The sequence below is a fragment of the Erpetoichthys calabaricus genome, chromosome 9 (genome assembly GCF_900747795.2).
Source record: "Erpetoichthys calabaricus chromosome 9, fErpCal1.3, whole genome shotgun sequence".
Lineage (NCBI taxonomy): Eukaryota > Metazoa > Chordata > Cladistia > Polypteriformes > Polypteridae > Erpetoichthys > Erpetoichthys calabaricus.
This window is the reverse complement of record NC_041402.2, coordinates 59,200,387-59,221,405: the sequence shown is the minus strand read 5'-3', so window position 1 is coordinate 59,221,405 and position 21,019 is coordinate 59,200,387. Positions and strand designations below refer to the sequence as shown.

The following is a 21,019-nucleotide window of genomic DNA, read 5'->3' as shown; positions in this document are numbered from 1 at the left end:
TTACATGTATTTGTAGCTGAGATGGGCTGCAGCGTACCCATCCCACCCCACACAGGATTAACCGGGCTTAGAAAATGGTATGGTATGAAAGTTATTTATTAACTTTCATCAAAGATGATGTTATACTGTGACTGCCTTTGAAGTGATCTGCATTTATTGTATAACCATAGAACGGTATTTGGAAACACATGCATACTCTCAAAACATTGCTTCATTAAAACTAAAAAGATGCAGATTTAAGTTAATCACATATTTTATTGAGAAATTTCATTTATAATGCATATACACCGGGAAACCAAAACAGTAAATAAAATACACAGAGATGCAGACAGCAATATGTTTGATTCTTAAATAAAATTTGTTACCAGTAAAAGTGCATTAATTACATTTTCTTCTCATAGTAAATCTTTTTTAACAAATATTTATTACTGTATAAATTCCAATGTTGTGTACCAAAGTCAAAATTAAATAAAAGGGGTGATTCCCAGGAAAAATTAAAATAAATAAATACATTCTATATTAAATCAGGACAGAATTAGAGCATATGTTTCAGCAACAAACAAATTTAATAGAAAAGATGCAGACTAACTGAATATAGAATACTAGAAAGATGGTACACTTAACCAGATGAAAATAGGTTCATTTAAGTTATACAAGTGAAATTAATGGAGATAATGGAAAATACTTCACCTTCATTTCTAAATAATTTCCAGAAAACTATTACACCTGCTTAGCTTCACTATATGTGAACTGGTATGTCAAGTAGTATAAAAACCTGGTCCTTTGTAAAGATTTTGTATTTTTCATACTGCGCATATGGAATGGCACTAAATAAAGTAGGTATAGATGCTGTTCTAAGCCCCTCCCATCCCCAGAACACCAGTATTTTAGAATAGTCTACTTTGTTGACAGAATACAGTTAAGCAATAGTTTAAAATTTAAGTAGTAACAATTATGATAATGAACACCTGTAAATTACTCATATGTTAAAGCATGAGTTTTATAATAAAGAAGACTGGCTAAAAGAGAATTTATGTTGAGACAAAATTAAAGAACAAGTTACATTTTCTGATTTTTAGTTTGACTGGTTTTACTAGCATTGGATCAGTAGTCTTTAAGAATTTAGTGCAAAAATATGTTAGATCACTTAAAGAATGTAAACATTGCCCCTAACCGAGTAACAAACATTCTTTTTAAAATAAGTATATGCAAAAGACAAAAACTTCAGCTACAACAATGCTTGTATACTAACAGGACACAGTTTGAAAGATACACATTGAAAAACACCAATGAAAGACAATAACACATCAGAAGAGCTCAATGACCCTTTAGCATTCAACCACCTAAACAGTCCATGTTCCCTTGTAGGTGGATATGCCCCCAAATTAATACATGGGAACTTAATATTCTGGAACTGATGATTCATTCTTTGTATATAGTACATAATGGGATCTTGATTTGTTGTCCTTCTTTTTAGGATTTCATGCTTATGTGGCAGAACTAAATTTTAAAGTTCCCCAAAGTATTTCTGGAGGCTAATACGCGCTCCCCTTCATTTTTTGTTTTACATTTAAATATAGCTGAAAATAACTTTTAGCAACACTATAATTAACTTTTGTAAAATGATTACTGCAAGATGCTTGGAAGGTGTTGTTTTGTTGCTGTCGTTACTAGCTGATGTTTCCAGCTATGCAGCCTTTTAAATTGATGAAAACAGATTTTTTTTTAAATAAATGTACCTGATAAGAACAGGTAAGAAAAATCATTCCCTATAATCCATTATTAACATTCTTTGAATAAAACCACCACAATATGAAATACAAATTTATTCTCCCATTAATAACAAGTAAAACACTGTCACCAACAAGTCAAGTTCTTATTTATCTCTTGTCCAAGACCCCATCCAAGCAGCAAGGAAAATAGCTTAATCATTATTTTAAATTTATTTACATTGCATCAAAATGGAACCTGTGGGCTTCCTGACGTTTTTCTCTATCATCTGCTTTCTGAAAAAAGAAAAAGAGAAACCATTGATTAAATTAGCTTTCATAAGTGAAGCAGCAGGTAACATGGATTAAAGCATACTTTGTAGTGTGAGCTAGCCTCTTTAGCACATGATGGTAACATAGTCCTGTATATACTGTACTGTTGTCCATATATTAACTTTTCATTCCAATATGTAGAATATATGGAAAATAATTGGGAATGTGCAGAAATGATTTATTTTATGAAAACAATTATTTTAACTTATATTCAGGAGATTAAGAACAGTGTGTTCTCGTGTAGCTGTATATTGAGAGGGTAGTTAACTACAAATAGGCTAGAGTGAGAGGTAAAAAGAAACAAGTATTTAAATAAACTCCATGAATCCAAAATACTTTTTTACACCCTCTCACTCCTTCCTACCAGTCTTTATGTTATTACATTCAATGACCAAAATCCATTTATGCCTATTTTTGTTTTTTAGACACAACATGAAAGTGGTATGATGCTTTTGTATTTTAATTAAAATAGCTAAGAAAGTGGTGCCACATATACTAAACCTAAGGGCCATTCTATTTTAATTCAATAATGAAAAATTATGCTATATATTTCTGTAATGATCAGTTATTTGCCTGTACATGTATTAAATGCTTAGTGTTTAATGTTTTAATAACATTACAATCACTAATTTTAAAAAATATTCTTAAATTTCCAATATTTTCAATGTGATTTTATCAGTTTCTGTTATGGGTCCTAATGAAACACACTGCTATGAACGAACTCTCCAGTAGAGGCAATTTACAGCCCTTAAGTGGCAGGTTGTGCAATTTTTAGATATAATATGAATAAAAAGAGAATTGTAACACTGTAGTTAACATGTCTGTCAGTCTGTCTGAATGCATGAAACAACCTAGCTCCCAGTTGACCAATTTTTTATTGAAATTTGGCACATTTAATCTTTAAAGAAATTTGTCAGGAAAGTTAAATTTTTGTTTAGGTATCTCAAACATAGTGCTCTATACAAAGTTTTGAAATTTCTAAGTCTCTTATTAAACATCATTAGCACATTTACAGACCTGTCTGACTTAGAACAGAGAAATATTCTGTGTAACTTTAATTACGGATTAGTTTACTGTTTCAAATTGTGTATTTTCCTTTCTTTTTTGTCTGATAGCGCCTCCTGACAGCAAGAAGGATTCCCAAAACAAGTTAATCAAACGCTAAAAGAAGCACACACATACAAGCCATTAGTACAACAGCTCACTTCTCCTACTGACTGAGGTATGTTAACCATAAATGTATTTTTTTGTGATCAAACTTTAATTGATATAATGAAAAAAGGAACAAAGTAAAACAACATTAATAACTGAATTCTTGTCTATGTAAGGAAAAAAAACAAACATCACCACCTCCACCCCATTCCACCTGAGACTGCAAATTAAACAAAAACATAATAAAAAAGAAAAACACTCAATAGGTAAAGTGGTACACACATACACACACCCCATACAGGAGCTTGCGGCGAAGTAAGAGAGAAAAAAACAAGGAAAGGTTGTCAGGGGAAACTGACTCATAGAGCAACCCTCAACCAACTCTTTAACTGAACAGCATGAAGCCAGTTGTGGATAGAAGAGCTGGAAAAGCTGTTGATCCGAGATGCAGAAAGTTCAGAAAGTGTATGATTATAAAATGAAAACTTCCAGACTACAGGAGAGACAAGGCTAGTTGATTTCCAGGTAGAGGCTAAAAGCACCTTAACTTGTAGTCATTAAAAGCCTCTGGGAAGGAGAAAGCAAAAGTGAGGAAAGAGAAGAAAGGTCTTGGAGGAGAAGAACTTGAGGGGACAAAGTAATGGGGAAAGAATGAATCATAAATAGTGATTCAGCCACATAGCACCAGAGAGCCACAGCTAGATGACATTCCCAGAACATGTCAAGAGGACAAAGATGACATAAGGAATCTGATTTTAGTCCCACTAGATAACATCTCCAGTGCATAGGGTTCAGTCTATGAACAAATTTAAATGGTGCATGATGTTAACCATAAAAAAAAAATGTAAAAGGAGAGGAATTATGTTGCAGTCTGTAAACATAGAAAGAATAAATATGTCATCAGTATTTGTTACATTAAAAATAGCCTCACACCTATATTATCTGCACATTATAATGGTTCAATATTTCTCTGATACTATAATATATCTGTAAAGTTTCAGACCAACTTTTCTTCATGTTCTGAAGCGGCCAAAAAATCTTACCTTGAGACATCAACAGAAATTTTAACTCTTCTCTGGGTACTTCTTTCAAAAATATTATGTTTAAGACATCTAAACTACAAATTCTCCACAAGGAAGAACTAACAACAGGACCTCAACTGATTACATTTTTACATTACTTGAATTTGAATCTGCTCTCTATAAAAGCAAATGAGCCACCAAAAATCTACTTCAACCTTGTTTTTAACCACATGACATTGTAGTACTGTTAAAAAGTATGTATTTAATGTAGCCTTCTTTTTCTTCATCTTTTGGCTGCTCCTGTTAGGGGTTGCCACAGCAGGTCATCTTTTTCCATATCTTCCTGTCTTCTGCATCTTGCTCTGTTACACCCATCACCTGCATGTCCTCTCTCACCACATCCATAAACCTTCTCTTACAGGCCTTTCTCCTACTAATAATGCATATAATTGCATTTTATCATTGTTGTTATTTTTGAATATGACTGCTTGTTACAAAAATATGTAGGAAACAATGATGTGATAACCGACTCAAAGATGACGTAACTCAAAAAATTAAAACGCTCCAATTTTAAAATCATTTAAGTAGTCATTGAATGCACCTAAATGTTAAGCTATGTATATATTTTCTAACTTGTTATTAGGAAAGGCTGTTGTTTTTATCAAATGATGAATAAATGTAATCTATTCTGCACTACTAATAAAAGCTTAAATACATGAAATTTAAATTGAGTTGAATTTAAATTCAATTTCACCTGCACAGCAAAGATTTTGCCATATTTGACATTACATGTTAATATATAAAATACTACCTAATTGACTTGCAAGGAAAATAATTTATACTGTATATTAAAGTAAATACTAGTATTTAGAAGGTTCTGTCTAAGAAAAAATAAAAATTATATTATTTTGAAAGTATAAAAATCAGCCTTATTGATGCTGGCATCTAATGAAGCCTATATATAATTTTATATATTTCTTTCTTGCACACAGTGTTAAAATGACTTTTTTTCCAAATGATGAACTTAGAAATTTGTAATCAAGAAACTTTTTGCCAAGTCTGTTTTCTTCCTTTGTGTGATAAAGGTGATGATGTGACTTGTTTCTAATGTCTTGTGTTAACAGTAGCAAATCTTACATAATAGCCTTTCCAATACACACTTTTACTTTTAAATTGCACATTTAGCACACAAATACTTAATAAAATACATCAGAAAAATTCTGAACCCAGAGAAAATCTGCTGCACTCAAGTGGCTCACACTAATTAACTATACATTCATAATTAACTAAAGTATAATTAACATGTATTTAGTATAATTCAAGTGCAATGGTGTCAAATATTCCTAGTTATCTACACTTTCTTTTACTGCAACATTGGCACACTAAGATCCACATAAAAAGGGCTGGGAATCTAGGGATAAATTCTAATAAAATTTCTGATATTTAGGACTAGAATTAACACCTGTATGGTCCGACTCTAAGACCACTGAAGAATTGCTGCAGATCTAGAGAATGTTTCATGAAGTGAAGGCAAAATGTGAGCAGGTTTTATGCTGTGATTGTTACAGTACTGACTGGATATTGGTATATTCTATAAAGATGAAGTGACAGCTAAATTTTGAGTCTAGTTTACAATCAAATATAAAGTAATAGTTTACATTTTCCACAGTGAGTATTATGCATGCAGCTTCATGGTCCTTAAACAACAGATTTACCAGAGAAGGGTGTCCTCTAAAGTTGAGCTCTGGGATAGCTGTGCTACAATGACACGGGACATGACAGGCGAATTAACAGAGTTAGCATAGACCTAGTAGTGGGCTGGTTCCTCATTCACTATGAAATCTTATTTTCTCTGATGTGTTAGCAGGTGAACATCAGAATTTGCCATAAAACAATCTGAATAATGCAAAAGTACAACAATCAATTAAACTTTTAAGAAAATGTGAATAGTATTACACAAACCAGTATTATTTTAGATGGTTTCTACATGAATACTTGCTCTCTGTCTATATTATTAACATACTTTTTAATAATATGCATGAACAATACTGTGCCACTCATAGTAAGGTAAATTTGTTTGAGCTGGCTTGTAACTAAACTATCAACAGTAAACACTTTTGGAATGAAGACAAACTTCTCATCACTTCATCAATGCTCTCAGGCCCACAATGCTTAATATTTAATTACCAGCAAGAAGAGCACTTAAGACTGGCTTTGCAGTTCAGGAAAAATTGTATTTACAGTATAATAAACTACAGATAAAATGCACAACCACGTGTTACCTATCAAAAAAATGGAAAGAAGGCATAAGACACATGATTCGAATACATTATCTTCCTATTTTCATGTTATCATGTCTATATCATATCACATTGGCATTGTCTTTTTGTAAATAATAACTGTTGTAGTAATCATATTTATGAACTTGTGTCATATTCTTACACTGACAGAAAGAAATGTGTACTGTCGGTGTGGTGATGCAGTAGCAGCGAACAGTAAGAGGTGTGTTTAAGATGTAAACTGATGGAAGGCTGATGTAAGAGAAAGGGACAGCATCAGGACATTTTAGCTGTTCTTGTAAAGGACTTTAAGTAGCTTTTTTGTAGCACCAAAGCAGTACTTGATATATATTGTGACACTAGAGGGCGCTGTTGCTCCTCAAACCCCGCAGACAAATGTCCCAGAACACCATGCAAAAGCACTTAGAAATAATTTAATTTCTTCTTTTCGATTTTGTGCCACAGTAGACACCACTAACACCACCATAAACAAATAAATCAACAATCACTAATACAATAAATCCTCTCCTCCCAGCAGCTCTGTCACACTACCACCCAACTCCGTCTCAGCTTGCTGGGTCTGCACCAGTCCTTTAAATAGTCCTTGGCCCAGAAGTGCACCTGTCCTTCAGTCCATGTGATTCAATAGCACTTCCGGGTCAGATGAAGACTTATATTTTTTTTCAGCCCGGAAATACTTCTGTTCTTCTGTCCCCGTGACTTGGGAGTACTTCCGGGCTATAGGGAAAATAAAAATCCCTGCATCTCCCTGCAGCGTCATTCGATGGCACCTGGGGCACCTCCATGCTGCAGGGAGGACTCCATCTAGCGGCCTGGATGTGTTGGCCAGGATAAGGTGCCAGCCGCCTCTCACAATATATATATATATACATACAGTTAGGTCCATAAATATTTGGACAGAGACAACTTTTTTCTAATTTTGGTTCTGTACATTACCACAATGAATTTGAAATGAAACAACTCAGATGCAGTTGAAGTGCAGACTTTCAGCTTTAATTCAGTGGGGTGAATAAAACGATTGCATAAAAATGTGAGGCAACTAAAGCATTTTTTTAACACAATCCCTTCATTTCAGGGGCTCAAAAGTAATTGGACAAATTAAATAACTGGAAATAAAATGTTCATTTCTAATACTTGGTTGAAAACCCTTTGCTGGCAATGACAGCCCGAAGTCTTGAACTCATGGACATCACCAGATGCTGGGTTTCCTCCTTTTTAATGCTCTGCCAGGCCTTTACTGCAGCGGCTTTCAGTTGCTGTTTGTTTGTGGGCCTTTCTGTCTGAAGTTTAGTCTTCAACAAGTGAAATGCATGCTCAATTGGGTTAAGATCAGGTGACTGACTTTTCCACTTCTTTGCTTTAATAAACTCCTGGGTTGCTTTGGCTGTATGTTTTGGGTCATTGTCCATCTGTATCATGAAATGCCGCCCAATCAATTTGACTGCATTTAGCTGGATTTGAGCAGGCAATATGTCTCTGAACACCTCAGAATTCATTTGGCTGCTTCTGTCCTGTGTCACATCATCAATAAACACTAGTGTCCCAGTGCCACTGGCAGCCATGCACGCCCAAGCCATCACACTGCCTCCACCGTGTTTTACAGATGACGTGGTATGCTTTGGATAATGAGCTGTTCCATGCCTTCTCAATACTTTTTTCTTGCCATCATTCTGGTAGAGGTTGATCTTGGTTTCATCTGTCCAAAGAATGCTTTTCCAGAACTGTGCTGGCTTTTTTAGATGTTCTTTAGCAAAGTCCAATCTAGCCTTTCTATTCTTGAGGCTTATGAGTGGCTTGCACCTTGCAGTGCACCCTCTGTATTTACTTTCATGCAGTCTTCTCTTTATGGTAGACTTGGATATCGATACGCCTACCCCCTGGAGAGTGTTGTTCACTTGGTTGGCTGTTGTGAAGGGGTTTCTTTTCACCATGAAAATGATTCTGTGATCATCCACCACTGTTGTCTTCCATGGACATCCAGGTCTTTTCGTGTTGCTGAGTTCACCAGTGCTTGCTTTCTTTCTCAGGATGTACCAAACTGTAGATTTTGCCACTCATAATATTGTAGCAATTTCTCGGATGGGTTTTTTCTGTTTTCGCAGCTTAAGGATGGCTTCTTTCACCTGCATGGAGAGCGCCTTTGACCGCATGTTGTCTGTTCACAGCAAAATCTTCCACATGCAAGCACCACACCTCAAATCAACTCCAGGCTTAATTGATAATGACATAACGACAGACTTGCCCACACCTGCCCATGAAATAGCCTTTGAGTCACTTGTCCAATTATTTTTGAGCCCCTGAAATGAAGGATTTGTGTTAAAAAAAATGCTTTAGTTGCCTCACATTTTTATGCAATCGTTTTGTTCACCCCACTGAATTAAAGCTGAAAGTCTGCACTTCAACTGCATCTGAGTTGTTTCATTTCAAATTCATTGTGGTAATGTACAGAACCAAAATTAGAAAAAAGTTGTCTCTGTCCAAATATTTATGGACCTAACTGTATATATATATACAGTAATCCCTCCTCCATCGCGGGGGTTGTCCAGAGCCACCCGCGAAATAAGAAAATCCGCGAAGTAGAAACCATATGTTTATATGGTTATTTTTATATTGTCATGCTTGGGTCACAGATTTGCGCAGAAACACAGGAGGCTGTAGTGAGACAGGAACGTTATTCAAACACTGCAAACAAACATTTGTCTCTTTTTCAAAAGTTTAAACTGTGCTCCATGACAAGACAGAGATGACAGTTCCGTCTCACAATTAAAAGAATGCAAACATATTTTCCTCTTCAAAGGAAACAGAGAGTAAAGCAAACAAATCAATAGGGCTGTTTGCTTTTAAGTATGTGAAGCACCGCGGCACAAAGCTGTTGAAGGCGGCAGCTCACACCCTCTCCGTCAGGAGCAGGGAGAGAGAGAGAGAGAGAGTTTGTTTTTCAAACAAAAATCAATACGTGCCCTTTGAGCTTTTAAGTATGCAAAGCACCGTGCAGCATGTCCTTCAGGAAGCAGCTGTACACGTCCCTATTGTCTAGGTGTGCGAACAGCCCCCCTGCTCACACCCCCCTACGTCAGCGCAAGAGAGAGAGAGAGAGAAAGTAAATTGGGTAGCTTCTCAGCCATCTGCCAATAGCGTCCCTTGTATGAAATCAACTGGGCAAACCAACTGAGGAAGCATGTACCAGAAATTAAAAGACCCATTGTCCGCAGAAACCCGCGAAGCAGCGAAAAATCCGCGATATATATTTAAATATGCTTACATATAAAATCCGCGATGGAGTGAAGCCGCGAAATTCGAAGCGCGATATAGCGATGGATCACTGTTTATATATATATATATATATATATAAATATAAAATGTGTGTATGTATATATATATATATATATATATAAAATGTACTTACCAAGGAATTAGGTTTAAAACCGATGGAGATTGAGTTTTGTATATGCTTAATCAACAATTTCCTTTTGTACAGTATATTAGGTACATGTGTAAACTAGTGACCCATGACCCTTCGGCTTGTTTAAATAAGTTCAAGGACAACACATTCTATGCAGTAGCCTTGGGATACTTTATCCTTGATTTCAAGAAACAATTCATTATCTGTATATAGAAGTGTCTAGTGACAGCATGTGCATTATGAACTGCACAAAAAATGCAACATACTGTAAGTAGCTCATGTTTGTTACTTGACTCCATAACATATGATGTAAAACATTTCACAATCATTGCCAGGAACTGCCAAATTACCTGTCCATATACAATGCAGACAAAAATAAATCAATTTTGCCAAATACAATTTTTATTAATACTGGCCTTATGTTCAGTACATTTCAGAAGACACAAAAAAAGAAAAGTATAGTGAAAAGAATTATTTTAAACAGAAAAAGGAAATCTGTGACAGAATTTGACTTAATAAAATTTTACAGCTCTTACCTTCTCCTGCCAGTGTAATATGGCGATTATTACAAGGATGAAAACGCAAACACCAATCAGAGCAATTGCAGTAAGCATAACTATGTTACTGGGAGTCAAATACAGCTTAGCACTCCAGCTGAAATTACAGAAGAAAACAAATAAAAACATTAAAGTGTTGCAGAACAGTTTTATTCAGCCCTAGGTAATTAAGACTCACTGTCACTGATGTGATACATGTCAGCTGAGCTCTTATTAAGTATGAAAGTTAAAATAAGCATTTGTTGGTGTGGCCTGAACTTCTGCTGACATAATTTGTAGAAGTATTGATGACTTGTTTTGGAAAGGTGGTTTGCAAAAGAGTGTTGTGTTCCTTTGGGATCTTTCAATAAAAGTCCTGATTGTTCAGTTTTATGAATTTAGTGGCAGAAATGTAAGGTAAGTCAGATGTTACCATGGTGAAAATTCTATAATTACAAAGATCAATCATCAGGCTTAAAGAAATTAATTAAATGCATAGTCAATATTAAGACTACAGTTGATACCAGCTAGAGGACTGCTCAAAATTAGGTAAAGGTGCTGTCAAAGTAATGATTGTGATTTAATCAACAATGGTGTTTGTGTTTTTATTATATGGTTTAAAAACATCTCAATATAATGGCATTCTTTGTAACCCTTGTGTTAGTTAGCAGTTAGTGGCATAGTTCAGACTGACCTCATCTTCTGTGTGCTACACGTACTTTACTGTTGTGTAGTTGTTTCATTTGGTTTGTTAGGATTCGTAAAACCACCATAGTCAAGCAAACCAGCATTTGTGAAAACTGGGAGTGAAAGACAATGCTATAGCTTATAGTTGTACAATTTACTTGGCTACAATAAAAACTGTAAACTATCTTTTAAACACAAATATACCTACATGTTATTACATAATGCACATAAGGAATAGAGTACCTTAAAAGACTTGAATGGGTACTGGCAAAGTGTAAATTTTGAATCTGGTGCAATGTATGTAGAAGATGACTTAGTGAAAACTATATATTTTTACTGACAGCTGCACAATGTCTTAAGAGGACAGAAGGTTACTTGTGGGACTTTCTTGGTTTTTTCTGTAATCAGTATTGCTTTTGCAAAAATAATCTTAAGTATTAGCACACATAAAATACTGGCTATAAGTATAATACATTACAGTGCAATGGATTACTACTATGATTTTTTTTTTCTTTTTAAAACTACCGTAATGTATAGATGAGCTCTATGCTTCAAGTGATTTTTTTCTTTCATTCCATGCAAGGCTAAATTCTATGTAGTTACAAGTTACTTTAAGACCTCAAACCATATATCTCATGAGAATCTCTTGCCAAAAGAGAAATAATTAGTAAAAAGCATTTCCAATAAATAAAAACTAATACATTTGGTAATAAAAAGGACGTTCATAGCACTACCCAAAATAACTATTGACTATAAGGTTTAAAACAGTTAAACTATGATCTTGTTACAGTATCACTCAAAAGTATTAACATTTGTAACTGTATTTACAAATACAGTACGTTGATGAAAATTAAAAAAAATACTAATGTTTGTGCTATTATTTTATTACCACTCAGGACTTGCAGTTACTGCAGTAAGATTGATCTTTGCCTTATCATAAAATTGTAATTGGTTGTGCAAGTATGTAAGACTTGTACTGGTTATTTGGGATGGCATTCTTTGTTACTTTAGCATTGGTTAGACATCATAGTTTACAAATGTCACTGAAAATGTGCTTTAAGCTTTGCTATACATGTCATGTTTTCTTCACCTAGAAGTTTGCTAAAGCAGAATATTATTTTATCATGCATATGAACAAAACAGACTATGACAACAGACTAACAACACACAACAGAATTACAACACACACAGAATAAAACAGCGAAAAAAGAAAGGCCAGTCCACCCTGGTATAACAGTTTTAAAAATCCAAGATTATTTTTTCAGGTAACACTCTCATTATGGCACATAAAAACTGTTAACCTCTGCTGTGTGCTGAAGTGCAGTCAGGGATAAACTACATAGGTTATTACATCCAAACTACAATCAGAACACAAAGGTACACAGCCAAATTAATTTGAATCAGTCCTTGGTTATTAACCTTAATCCTAACAAAGATGACTGGAACTTTTGTGCAAGTCAGGGATCAGTCCTGGATGAAACATTCCCACACTGGGCTAAGGCAGACAGTCCAATTACCACAAGCTGTGTATTTTGGTTTGTGGGGAGAAACTGGAATATTAAGATAAAAAGCATGAGGACAAAGGGATGGCATTTACACTTCACAAAGACAGTGGCTAGAAAAGGAGTTGAACCCAAACTCCAAGATGTTTGATGCAACAGCAGGCCTTAATACTGCAGCTCTGTTATGCCTATGAGCTGATCATGAAGCAATAAACTGATACAACAGTTATTTTAGGCCAATTAATACTATACACAAATTCAGCAAAAAGCATCCTACCAAAATCAAAAAACGGCAAAAGGTGGTAGAAAACAATCATATAAAATAGAAGATCTTCTTACTGTCTTACTGTATTAAATAGGCAATGGCTGGCCACCTTGTCCTTTTATTTTAAATCCATGAGCCTCAGAAGAGAGAGACATATTAAAAAGTCACCCCCATTACACATCAAAATCTGACTATCTAATCAAACTGTCACTCCAAAAATTTGCCCGAATGGATTTGAAAAGCAAAGACCTTATAACTAACTACTAGTAAGAGCCTAGCAGGAAGCGCTTGTGTTACAGAGTGCCAGAAGAAAAATGCTGATTGAACTTTTCTTCTGCTCCCTTGAAATTTTCTAGCTTTTCTAGCTTTGTTGGGACAAGACGAGACCCGTTCAGAGAGACGAGACGTGACTTTCTCAGAAAGACACTTTCATGCCCCGTGTGACGAGACTTTGTGTCAAGAAATTTAACCATGCCTGGGGCCAGAAAAAGACAAAGAGTATATGACAAAGTAGAATGTCGTAAAGAATTCAAAAACAATGGCGCGATACACATTCAGAGCAGGTTAGAGATAATGGAAGTAGGAAAATTTGAAAGCCTCAAAAAAAATGATAGTAAAGATTGCATTAGCACAAACAAACAGAAATTATTACTCAGTGAAATAATGGAACAGCGAAAGGAGATCGAATAGTGTTTCTTTCCAATGAAGAGGCGTATCATCTGTGAGAATTAAAAGATTTGTTGTTTGGTGAAAGTGAAATCCACATACGCTGGCTGTCACACTTGGGTCAAAGAGTTGCATAGATACACAGGAGATTTTAGAGACAGAAACGTTATTCCAACACTTCAAACAAACATACAGGTAAGTCTTTCAGGAGTGAATTGAGTTCCATGTGTAGTTGGAGGGGACAGTTCCATCTCTCAATTAAAAGAATAGAAAATCTTCCTCTTCATAGGGGTGCACCTCGGGAGCGGGACTCTAAGCAGGAGCAGAGGATGTCTGGGGGTGTTTCGGAGGAGTGATTGTGTCTCATTGGGGTGCGTTCAGCCCCCCTCTTCACAACGCCGTGTAGTGCAGCCTGGTGGTAGTGGCGAGCGATGAGAATGTAAATAATGTTAAATCAGGGTTTGTTTTTTGGGTTTTCACCAAAGGTTTACATGGCTTGTAGAGTTCAATACATGATCTTCCTTGTACTATAATGATTTTTATATGTTACCTATTGAACCTACTACACTTCCATTGCTATTACATACTTTAACATAACGAAACATTTTATACCAATGGTACATTACTGGCCATGGCTCTCAGTCTTCAGGTTATAACAAGGCTACTGTGTACAACAATGAGACAGTTGTTAGCTAAAAATGTCACAGAAAAACAAAAAATATAATCTTCAAAAGTGCTGATGAGAGCAGTGCTCAAAACAAGAAGGGAGGTAGGAACAAAGTTTGCACCCAGAGGCAACAGTGGTTGAAAGTATTCACTGCAACTATTCTCTTAATCACAGGCTAATTGTTTCTTGCTGGACTTCTTATTTTATGTAATTTCTCTTCATCCATTCTTACACTAAGATGAAGGAAGCAATATGTCAAATTTTGTTTTTCTTTTTCTGATTGTCTAATACATGTAGTTTACTGGGTTGTGTTTCAATACTTTTTTGAGTTTTCTTTAAACCAATCAGTTTTTTAATAACACTATTAACAGCATAAATCAGAACTAAGTTTATGACTACAGTACAGAATATATAAATTAAGCAGTACAATAAGCAAAACATTGCAAATACAATAATAATCATGCCTTAAGGATTTTTGAAGTATGCTTGATAAAATTTAAAATTAAAAAGCAGCTATACAAATTAAGAAATAATTGGACAGAAAAGGGCAATGATAAATGGTCAAAGTGCCACACAATACAAGCAGGATATGCAGAAACATACATATAATTTAAATGACACAAAGGTTCTTAGACAAATTAAAGGAGGACTCCATACAGAGAAGGCTATAAAGCTAAATGGATGGAGAGAGAAGACCAATATTTGAGTATCTCAGATGTCAACAGCATTTTTTATAGGGAAGCAGCACAGACACTTTCTGTGGGTGAGGAGTAAATTCAATAAGCAGAAAAGCAAATCAGTGTTGTTTAACCAGCTGAGAAATAACGCACCGATTGTGTTTGGTACATACTAAAACAAGCATTTGGGATTTTAATTTATTTTTGTCTATAAATACTTCACATAGAAAGATCATTAATGGAAACAAACTAGCTAAGAAATAATAAAAGGTACACCATGTACTGTACTGAAAAACAGGATGGCTAGAACTATGGTGTTGTTTTGTAAATTATTTTGCTACTCAGGAATTTCAGATGCAATTATCCAGTGATTCAGGGTCCATTGCAGCTCTTTATGACCATGATAAAAGGTCTAATTTGTGACATAATGTGAAAAAGTAGAAATAGCTTAGGTAGAGTAACCAGATCCTCAAGGACACAGGGAGTGGAGAATGACTGGAATAATTATAAGCTAGCCAATAAAAACGACATTTTTCATATTTTCAAACTCACTGCTATAATACTGGTATTAGAATGCAAACCTGTATTTTTTGCTCATGTAATTCTGGCTTGCACATATAAGACTGCCACAGAAATGAGGGCCAACACAGAATTTCAAATCATACAGGCTACATTATTAGTACACTGGAGAAGAAGCATTTTTGCACACAAACTTGAAATCAAATCCATTATAATGACCGTGTCACTGGTAGCTATGCTATAATTCACAAAAGCCAAATTCAAAAATGTTCTATTTTAGCCAGTATGGCTGGACTAGTCATTCTCTGTCTAAGTGTCAAATTTTACATTTGAAGCAGGGTCATTCCCCGGGGACTGCATTTTTTACTTTCAGAATCAGAATTCACTTCATTGGCCAGGTGAACTAATGTGTATGACAATACAATATACAAGGACAACACCAAATACTAAAAGATAAAATAAGATGCAGCATACAAGGGCAACACAAAATATAAAGTGATAAAATAGGATAAAAAACGTTCAAGTAGTCCAGTGTGTAGGTATAGATAGATACTGAATAGAAGCGCAGGCCTGATTAGTCAGAGTAACTGCACAAGGAAAAAAATACTTCCTCTAAAACAACTCCAATACCTAAATTTACATTTACTACATCAGCATTCTGCACACATTTCACATACAATCTGTACAAATTGTTGCACTTTCAGCCTGGAAAAATTTACTGTCATGTCTACGTAGAAAAATGAGATATACAGGGTGCGAAATTGAGAAATTGAGCATAGCTCACCACACGTGATGATCTGGGCCGGAATGACAGCACAGCATTTGTTTGGCCCTTATTTTTTTGATGGTTCTGTTAACCAAATCAGTTATCTGGAAATACTGAATGGCTGGCTCATCCCGCAACTGAGAAACCAGGGCATCCTTGACAGTGTTTGGTTTCAACAAGACGGGGCACATGCCCATTTTGCAATCACCATGCGTGATCACCTCAACAATGTTTTTGGGTATCGTTGGATCGGACGAGGATCAAACAACAATCCCGCTCCTCTTCCATGGCCACCGAGAAGCCCTGATCTCACAACTCCAGATAATGCACTCTGGGGTTTTATCAAAGAAGCGCCGTTATTCATCAAACGATGAACTGAAACATGCGGTTCGTGCAGTGTTCCAGAAAGTCACCCCGCAAATGTTGCAGAACATGAGCAGAAAAACCTGGCGACGTATTCGGCTATGCAGAGATCATGGAGGGACCCATACAGATGTTTTGGATTCCTAAGAGGTAACCTTTAGCTTTCAAAATCCTCCCAAAGATAGGGGTATACAGTAATCCCTCCTCCATCGCGGGGGTTGCGTTCCAGAGCCACCCGCGAAATAAGAAAATCCGCGAAGTAGAAACCATATGTTTATATGGTTATTTTTATATTGTCATGCTTGGGTCACAGATTTGCGCAGAAACACAGGAGGTTGTAGAGAGACAGGAACGTTATTCAAACACTGCAAACAAACATTTGTCTCTTTTTCAAAAGTTTAAACTGTGCTCCATGACAAGACAGAGATGACAGTTCAGTCTCACAATTAAAAGAATGCAAACATATCTTCCTCTTCAAAGGAGTGTGTGTCAGGAGCAGTGACTGTCACAGAGATAGAGAGAAAAGCAAACAAATCAATAGGGCTGTTTGGCTTAAGTATGCGAAGCACCGCGGCACAAAGCTGTTGAAGGCGGCAGCTCACACCCCCTCCGTCAGGAGCAAACAAAGAGAAAGAGAGAGAGAGAGAGAGATAGAGAGACAGAGTTTGTTTTTCAAGCACAAATCAATACGTGCCCTTCAAGCTTTTAAGTATGCGAAGCACCGTGCAGCATGTTGTTTCAGGAAGCAGCTGCACAAAAGATAGCATCGTGAAGATAATCTTTCAGCATTTTTAGACGAGTGTCCGTATCGTCTAGGTGTGCGAACAGCCCCCCTGCTCAATCCCCCTACGTCAGGATCAGAGAAAGTCAGCGCAAGAGAAAGAGAAAAGTAAGCTGGGTAGCTTCTCAGCCATCTGCCAATAGCGTCCCTTGTATGAAATCAACTGGGCAAACCAACTGAGGAAGCATGTACCAGAAATTAAAAGACCCATTGTCCGCAGAAACCCGCGAAGCAGCGAAAAATCCGTGATATATATTTAAATATGCTTACATATAAAATCCGCGATGGAGTGAAGCCGCGAAAGGCGAAGCGCGATATAGCGAGGGATTACTGTACAGACTTTGTGTGCACCCTGTATAGTAAGAAGGAGGACAGGTAACCTGGCTGGGAAAGGTTATAATTTCATACGAAGACCAGAAGAGAGGAACAAAAGTCGGAATGGCAGGTGAACCAAGAATATAACTTTGTGTCTGGTTGGTATCCAGTAATGGAAGGACCAACGCTAGCCATGAGTCGGGAGCAGTTCAACCATCCCCATACGCCAGGTAGCAGTGGTCCTCACATGGGTACTCAGTTTGGGACAACTTCAGGGATGCTTGGGATATGGAGTCCAAACGTGCAGCCTTGTTGAGGTCTCTAGGTTCCAATAGAGGGCTCTGTCAGGGGTGGGGGAACCTCCCTACTTTCATTATGACACAGAAATGATTCTTGGAAGATATGGCGTGGCCATGTAGGCATTCCAAGGTCTGGCATAAAAGGGAGCTCACTGCCTACAGTGCCGACATAGCCACGGACTCCCTGCAACCTCAAACTGGTTACGCAGATTTAAAAGTGGATGAATGAATGCATGGATATAGAAATTCAAATAAAGAATTTTCTGTCTACGGGATACTGGCTATGGCATGAGACCTTAATTCACAAAGTTATCAATTCCATTCCGGCATCTGTTTCGTTATTTGATCTTAGGAAATCACTTAACGTTTGTGCTTTAAGGTCACACATCCGGTGACATAAGCTTATTTTGGCAGCCATCAGGCACAATCCCCAGACACTGAGGAATCTGTGATTTCAGGGAGTATGTTTGAGCTGTTAAAATTAAAGACCTTACAAACATATTGAAGAACATCTTTTTGTTATAGCCACACTGAACTCTCTGGTTTTCTTCTTTCATGGTGCTTCAAAGATACATTTCAAAGAAAAAAAAAGAAGCTAAACTCATTCTTAGCCTGGGACCACATGGCTTAATTACCAGCTAATCTTTAAATCTCTCCTTATATCTTCTCCAGTGGTAGAAGGCAGCTGAGTGAGGTGAGGAGGTACTGTACCAGGACATGATACAGCCAATGAGTCTGTGGGATGTGCTAGAAAAACAAGTCAAATCCATGGAGGCACCACTTCCCATCTTACAGGACTTAAAAGATCTGCTGCTAATGTCTTGTTGTGGTGTGCAAAATCTGCAGATTTTTGTCTATATTTTCATTATATTTTGTTCAAGATAAAACAACAGATGAAATTAAATACAGGACACTTGCATGGAGAGTTAACATTAAAGACAATCTGTTTTCCTGAATCATAGTACCATTTGTTTGATCTGAGCAGGAATTCAGGAGACGCTGAAGCTGTACTGATGATTTTATCACCTGTGAAGGGAAGGGCACCAGGACTAAATTGGTTTACAGCTTGGGAATGGAAGACATGGTATTGTTCAAGCTGTATCCGATTACTTTACAACCTGCTAACAGAAGGAGATGCAGTGGGACTAGAAAAGACCAAACTAGTTTACAGCTTTAGACAGGAGATTAGTAAAACATCAAAAACGCTATTGCTTGGGAAATGGACTTATTCAGATAGATTAAGGAGTCTGAGTGAATTCATTCATCATATTGACAGCCAACTAATCAGGTGCATGTAGCAATCACATTTTGCCAAACTTCCATAGCATTTTAAAATAAATACGACAGACTAAACAGCTTGACAGGAGAAGAGAACAGAGCAACGTCAGAGGAGGGTGCCAGCAATGTGCGGCCATTTCCATCTGATTGTCAGCAAGTGATACAAGTAATAAGGTAGATTTCTTTGAGCACCTGGAGCAGCTGGAAATTTGCCATACACTCTGTGCTGCAAGGTTTATTAAAGGCTGAGGGTGTGAGCTCCACCCAGTAGTAGGGAACAGTACGTAAAATAAGGCATTCTTGGTTGATAAATGGCCTATAGCCTAGGATGTTGAGCCTTTGAATGTTTAAATGTATTCCTAGAGACAGAAGTAATATTTAGGTCTGAGATATATTTTAAACATCGTATGTTGTTCGTGCAAGCAATAAGTAAGTCTCTTGACGTGCTATAAGAGTGACAGGCTGTGTTATTCCTTAGGCACTTGTATGGTTTAAATTGCTAGAGGTTAACAAGCTGTGTGTGTGTCATTCATGGGGCTCTGTTGTGGTTAGAGTCTGTGTGTATATAAGTCTCTTGACGTGCCAGATGAGTGACAGGCTGTGTTATTCGTAAGGCACTACTTGTGTGGTTTAAAGTGCTAGAAGTTAACCAGCTGTGTGTGTGTCATTCATGGAGCACTGTTGTGGTTAGGATGTGTGTGTATGCAAGTCTCTTGAAGTGCTAAGAGAGTGACAAGTTGTGCTAGAGGTTAACCAGCTGTGTGTGTGTCATTCATAAGGGGCAACACTGTTGAGTTTCTTTATGTATGTGTGTATTTATGCGTGTGTTAATCTTCAGGTGTGACAGTACACCAACCCGGTAACAAACCTGATAAGTACACTTACCCATAGGTAAAGGGTAAGTAGAGGGAAATATCATGATAACACATGTATTGATGCCAGATGCTACAGGACACCTTCAGAGGTCTTGTGGAGTTAATGCCTTGATAAAAAAGAGGTGTTTAAGGCAGAACTACATAGTATTAAATAGGTTATTTTAATGTTGTGGCTGATTGGTGTAAGTTTGGAAAAAGCAAATAAAAACAGAAGGTGAATTTTAACCAGCTCCATTATGTTTATGAGGTGAAACGTAAAAATAACTGAATTGGTAAAAAAAAAAAAAGTATTTATTGATGAATTATAGCTTTCTAAACATTGTCACCTTCTATATACTCCCCTTCCCGATTTCTACACTGCTCTTCCATTGATTGAAACAGTGCTGGAAGTCTTTTTGCTTGATGCTCTTCAACAGGATTGCTTTTTCTGTCTTCACTTCACCCACTGAAGAAAAATGTGTTCCCTTCAGGTCACTTTTGATTTTCGGGAACAAGTAAAAATAATAGGGAGTTAAATCGGCGAAGAGAGAGGATGATCGAGGACTGGAATGTTTCTGTCAGTCAAAAACTGCTTTATGGAAAAAGCATTGTGAGCGGGAGCATTGTCTTGGTGAAGCACTACACCAAAGACCTGGGCGTTGAACATCTTCCACATTTTCTTGTCTGTCCTTAAAACGTTTTTCAAAAACTTGTGTGCAAGGCAAACTGATATTATCATACATTATTTTTATTATTTCATAAGTTTCTGTGGCTATTTTGTTCAATTTCGCGAGAAATTTAATGTTGATTCGCTGTTCGATATTTTCACCCGACATTATAGCGGCAACTTGTGTAGCGATTGTTGTGCACATACTGACTGGGCTATTCACAGGATATACCTGGAGGGGATATAGTTCTATGATTC

At 36.6% G+C, this 21,019-nt stretch overlaps 1 protein-coding gene across 1 annotated transcript in view; it reads right to left on the bottom strand.

Moving 5' to 3' along the window:
* Positions 1 to 235: 235 nt before the first annotated feature.
* Positions 236 to 21,019, bottom strand: part of itfg1 (integrin alpha FG-GAP repeat containing 1) — a 450,065-nt gene continuing 429,281 nt past the window's right edge. The window contains exons 17-18 of the mRNA XM_028809647.2: positions 10,456 to 10,573; positions 236 to 2,006 (exon numbers count right to left, since the gene is read on the bottom strand). Coding sequence (XP_028665480.1) covers positions 1,947 to 2,006; positions 10,456 to 10,573 — 178 coding nt within the window. The 3' untranslated portion in view covers positions 236 to 1,946. The remainder of the gene's footprint in view (positions 2,007 to 10,455; positions 10,574 to 21,019) is intronic.